The following is a 6073-nucleotide window of genomic DNA, read 5'->3' on the forward strand; positions in this document are numbered from 1 at the left end:
TACTGCAGTATTATGAGTGATGTAGTATGCAGTATTACAGTAAAGTACTGCAGTATTATAGTGATGTAGTAATGCAGTATTACAGTAAAAAGTACTGCAGTATTATAGTGATGTAGTATGCAGTATTACAGTAAAGTACTGCAGTATTATGAGTGATCAGTAGTATGCAGTATTACAGTAAAGTACTGCAGTATTATAGTGATGTAGTATGCAGTATTACAGTAAAGTACTGCAGTATTATGAGTGATGTAGTATGCAGTATTACAGTAAAAGTACTGCAGTATTATAGTGATGTAGTATGCAGTATTACAGTAAAAGTACTGCAGTATTATGAGTGATGTAGTTATGTAGTATTACAGTAAAAGTACTGCAGTATTATAGTGATGTAGTATGCAGTATTACAGTAAAAGTACTGCAGTATTATGAGTGATGTAGTATGTAGTATTACAGTAAAAGTACTGCAGTATTATAGTGATGTAGTATGCAGTATTACAGTAAAAGTACTGCAGTATTATAGTGATGTAGTATGTAGTATTACAGTAAAAGTACTGCAGTATTATGAGTGATGTAGTATGCAGTAATACAGTAAAAGTACTGCAGTATAATGAGTGATGTAGTATGCAGTATTACAGTAAAAGTACTGCAGTATAATGAGTGATGTAGTATGCAGTATTACAGTAAAAGTACTGCAGTATTATGAGCGATGTAGTATGCAGTATTACAGTAAAAGTACTGCAGTATTATAGTGATGTAGTATGCAGTATTACAGTAAAAGTACTGCAGTATTATGAGCGATGTAGTATGCAGTATTACAGTAAAAGTACTGCAGTATTATAGTGATGTAGTATGCAGTATTACAGTAAAAGTACTGCAGTATTATGAGTGATGTAGTATGCAGTATTACGGTAAAAGTACTGCAGTATTATGAGTGATGTAGTATGCAGTCTATTACGGTAAAAGTACTGCAGTATTATGAGCGATGTAGTATGCAGTATTACAGTAAAAGTACTGCAGTATTATAGTGATGTAGTATGCAGTATTACAGTAAAAGTACTGCAGTATTATGAGCGATGTAGTATGCAGTATTACAGTAAAAGTACTGCAGTATACTATAGTGATGTAGTATGCAGTATTACAGTAAAAGTACTGCAGTATTATGAGTGATGTAGTATGCAGTATTACGGTAAAAGTACTTGCAGTATTATGAGTGATGTAGTATGCAGTATTAACGGTAAAAGTACTGCAGTATTATGAGTGATGTAGTATGCAGTATTACGGTAAAAGTACTGCAGTATTATGAGTGATGTAGTATGCAGTATTACGGTAAAAGTACTGCAGTATTATGAGTGATGTAGTATGCAGTATTACGGGTAAAAGTACTGCAGTATTATAGTGATGTAGTATGCAGTATTACAGTAAAAGTACTGCAGTATTATAGTGATGTAGTATGCAGTATTACAGTAAAGACTACTGCAGTATTATGAGTGATGTAGTATGCAGTATTACAGTAAAAGTACTGCAGTATTATGAGTGATGTAGTATGCAGTATTACGGTAAAAGTACTGCAGTATTATAGTGATGTAGTATGCAGTATTACAGTAAAAGTACTGCAGTATTATAGTGATGTAGTATGCAGTATTACAGTAAAAGTACTGCAGTATTATGAGTGATGTAGTATGCAGTATTACAGTAAAAGTACTGCAGTATTATGAGTGATGTAGTATGCAGTATTACAGTAAAGTACTGCAGTATTATGAGTGATGTAGTATGCAGTATTACAGTAAAGTACTGCAGTATTATAGTGATGTAGTATGCAGTATTACAGTAAAAGTACTGCAGTATTATAGTGATGTAGTATGCAAGTATTACAGTAAAAGTACTGCAGTATTATGAGTGATGCAGTATTACAGTAAAGTACTGCAGTATTATAGTGATGTAGTATGCAGATATTACAGTAAAGTAGTGGTTTGGTCCTCTGACTGATATATTATTATTATGACATCATTAGATTATTAATAGTGAAGCATCAGTGTTAGAGCAGCATGTTACTGTTGTAGCTGCTGGAGGTGGAGCTAGTTTACACTACTTTATATACAGTTAGCTAGTTTAGTCCAGTGGTTCCCAACCTAGGGGTGGGGCCCCTCCAAAGGGTCAGCAGATAAATGTGAGGGGCGGTGAGATGAGAGGAGAGGAGAGAGGAGGAAGAGGAGAGGAGAGAGGAGGAGAGGAGAGGAGAGGAGTGAGGAGAGAGGAGAGGAGGAGAGGAGGAGAGGAGAGAGTAAAGAGGAGGAGAGGAAGAGAGGAGGAGAGGAGAGGAGAGGAGAGGAGAGGAGAGGAGAGAGGAGAGAGGAGGAGAGGAGGAGAGGAGAGGAGAGGAGAGGAGAGGAGGAGAGGAGGAGAGAGAGGAGAGGAGAGGAGAGGAGGATAGGAGGAGAGAGGAGAGAGGAGAGAGGAGAGGCGAGGAGAGGAGGAGAGGAGGAGAGGAGGAGAGGAGAGGAGAGGAGAGGAGAGGAGGAGAGGAGGAGAGAGGAGGAGAGGAGGAGGAGAGGAGGAGAGGAGGAGAGAGGAGGAGAGGAGAGGAGAGGCGAGGAGAGGAGGAGAGGAGGAGAGGAGAGGAGAGGAGAGGAGGAGAGGAGGAGAGAGAGAGAGGAGGAGAGGAGAGGGATAGGAGGAGAGAGGAGAGAGGAGAGGAGGAGAGGAGAGAGGAGGAGAGGAGGAGAGGAGTGAGAGGAGAGGAGAGAGTAAAGAGGAGGAGAGGAGGAGAGAGAAGGAGAGGAGAGAGGAGGAGAGGAGAGAGGAGGAGAGGAGAGAGTAAAGACGAGGAAGAGGAAGAGAGGAGGAGGAGAGGAGAGGAGGAGAGGAGAGGAGAGGAGAGAGAGAGGAGGAGAGAGGAGAGAGGAGAGGAGAGGAGAGGAGAGAGGAGGAGAGGAGAGGAGAGGAGGAGAGGAGGAGAGAGGAGGAGAGGAGAGGAGAGGAGGAGAGGAGACAGTAGAGAGGAGAGAGGAGGAGAGAGTAAAGAGGAGGAGAGGAGAGGAGGAGGAGAGGAGGAGAGAGGAGGAGAGGAGGACAGGACAGGAGAGGAGAGAGTAAAGAGGAGAGGAGAGGAAGAGAGGAGGAGAGGAGAGGAGGAGAGGAGAGGAGAGGAGAGGAGAGGACAGGAGGAGAGGAGGAGAGAGTAAAGAGGAGGAGAGGAGAGGAGGAGGACAGGAGAGAGGGAGGAGAGAGGAGGAGAAGGAGAGAGGAGAGACGAGGAGAGGAGGAGAGAGTAAAGAGGAGAGGAGGAGAGGAGAAGAGGAGGAGAGGAGAGAGAGGAGGAGAGGAGAGGAGAGGAGAGGAGAGAGTTAAGAGGAGAGAGGAGAGGAGAGGAGAGGAGAGGAGAGGAGAGGAGAGAGGAGAGAGGAGAGGAGAGAGTAAAGAGGAGGAGAGGAAGAGAGGAGGAGAGGAGACGAGAGGAGGAGAGGAGAGGAGAGAGGAGGAGAGGAGAGAGGAGGAGAGGAGAGAGTAAAGAGGAGGAGAGAAGAGAGGAGGAGAGGAGAGAGTAAAGAGGAGGAGAGGAAGAGAGGAGGAGAGGAGAGGAAGAGAGGAGAGGAGGAGAGGAGGAGAGGAAAGAAGAAAAAACTAAGCTCTGATACACAAATGTGTTTTCAGTTTTTGGACTTTTTCTCTAATCTTTGATTTTTGCTGAAATATTGGATCATTTGAACATTATTGAAATGAAAGCATGTGAGAAGTTTAGAGGGAAAAATCACTATTTGGTGGAGCTGTTAACAACTCATAGACATCTGAAATGTGATTATCAGTTTATGGAATAAATTCAACACATTGGCTGAATCTCCACATTAGAAGGAAAATGAGGCCTGAAGCTCAGTTTGCCAAGATTCAGTCTGCAGCCGTTTTCTGACAGCCTGTGTGTGTGTGTGTGTGTGTGTGTGTGTGTGTGTGTGTGTGTGTTGAGATGTTACATAACACATCATCCATGTAACTCTACATTCCAGTGCTGTCAGTATTAACCTCAGCACCTCAGCAGCTGACAGCACTCTGGCTCTGCATGAGTTAGTGTGTGTGTGTGTGTGTGTGTGTGTGTGTGTGTGTGTGTGTGTGTGTGTTTTCAGCAGTATGTGGGAATCCCTGACACACACACATATACGGGTCCATGTGGTTTAGTTTAAATTTAAAGGGTTAAAATATGAAAATAAACGTATGAATAAACTTCACACATTCTTTTTTTGTGGACCCAGCATCAAATTTAAGAAGAAGGAAGGAAAGGAGGGAGGAAGGAAGGAGGGAAGGAAGGAAGGAAAGGAAGGAGTAAGGAGGGAGGGAGGAAGGAAGGGAGGAAGGAAAGGAGTAAGGAAGGAAGGAAAGGAAGGAAAGGAGTAAGGAGGAAGGGAGGAAGGAAGTAAGGAGAGAAGGAAGGAAGGAAAGGAGTAAGGAGGAAGGAAAGGAGTAAGGAGGGAAAGAGGAAGGAAGTAAGGAGAGAAGGAAGGAAGGAAAGGAGTAAGGAGAGAAGGAAGGAAGGAAAGGAGTAAGGAAGGATGGATGAAGGAAGGAAGTAAGGTAGAAAGGATGGACTTCAACGTCAGCAGATGTTTATGACTATTTTTATAAACCTTTTCTTCTCTGTTCAGGATTCATAAAGACGGAGATCGGTCGTCAGTTTGTTCTTTATATTTCTTACAGTCAGTGAATCTCATTAAACAACAAAGTAAATCATGTTTTAATCCGTCTATATTTAATTTACTAAATGTTTCTGTATCAGGTTTACAGGTGAGGATGATTGACAGCTCACCAGGACGTCGTGGATCAGCGCCTGATAGGTCCAGGTGTGGTGGAGGGGCGTGGCCATGTCCACGTTACGATCCGCCAGGACGAACAGAGGCCTCTGAAAACTAAGAGAGAGGAGCGCTGAGTGACGGAGCACTGCTGCATCATGGGAAGTGTAGTTCCACGTGGTCACCTGACGCTTACCTGAACTGTCCGGCGGCCATGTTGTCACCTGTGAACAGGCTGTTCCTGGCGTCACGCAGGTTCTCACGGAGCTTCTTATCCAACTTCTGCAACACACACACACACACACACACACACACACACACACACACACATAAATACACACACACACATAAATACACACACACACACACATGCAGACCGACACACACACACACACACACACACACACACACACGAATAAATACACACACACACATACAGACACACACACACAAACATACACACACACATACAGACACACACACACACACACACACACACACACATACACACGAATAAATACAGACACACACATACACACACACACACACACATGTAGACACACACACACACACACAGACAGACACACACGCACACACACATGTAGACACACACACATACACACATACAGACACAGACACACATACACAGACATAAATACAGACACACACACTTCAACACACACACACACACACACACACACACACACACACACACACACACACACACACACACACACACACACACACACACACATTAAGGTTAATTTCCTGTTGATTAATTGATTAATGGTTTCAGATCTACGTCTGTGCAGCGCGTCAGAGTGAACTCACCACGGCAACCATCTCTGCTGCGTTGCCACGGGGACAGCGGATGATGGGCACGGCGCCTGATGATCCAAAAACACAACAAACACTTTAAAGTCTGTTCCTCCTGACTAACAGGAATAAAACATTTTGTGGGTTTTAACAGAAGAAGTGAATCAGATGGTAAATCAAAGAGCTCCCCCTGCTGGACACAAACTGAATCACACCAAACTGAAGCAGCTTAAACACAAATAATCTAAAGTCAGAAAGTTTAACCTTCCTGTCGTCCTCCCCTAACTGTTCCTTCTTTGCTCCCTTCCTTCCTTCTTTCCTCCCTCCCTCCTACATTCCTTTCTTCTTTCTTTCCTCCGTCCTTCCTTCCTTCCTTCCTCCCTCCCTCCTTACTCCTTTCCTTCCTTCCTTCCATTCCTTCTCTCCTTCCTCCCTCCCTCCCTCCTTACTCCTTTCATTCCTTCCTTCCTCCTCCCTTCCTCCTT

The 6073-nt window shown here is 43.7% G+C and overlaps 1 protein-coding gene across 1 annotated transcript in view; it reads right to left on the minus strand.

Annotated features, from left to right (window-relative positions):
• Positions 1 to 4789: 4789 nt before the first annotated feature.
• scfd1 (sec1 family domain containing 1) overlaps positions 4790 to 6073 on the minus strand; it is a gene marked incomplete at its 3' end in the record, with an annotated part of 7075 nt that continues 5791 nt past the window's right edge. The window contains 3 exon segments of the mRNA XM_062440486.1: positions 4790 to 4889; positions 4969 to 5054; positions 5604 to 5659. Of these exon segments, the coding sequence (XP_062296470.1) occupies positions 4790 to 4889; positions 4969 to 5054; positions 5604 to 5659 (242 nt within the window).

This window comes from Scomber scombrus, chromosome 19, assembly GCF_963691925.1.
Source record: "Scomber scombrus chromosome 19, fScoSco1.1, whole genome shotgun sequence".
In the NCBI taxonomy this organism is placed as follows: domain Eukaryota; kingdom Metazoa; phylum Chordata; class Actinopteri; order Scombriformes; family Scombridae; genus Scomber; species Scomber scombrus.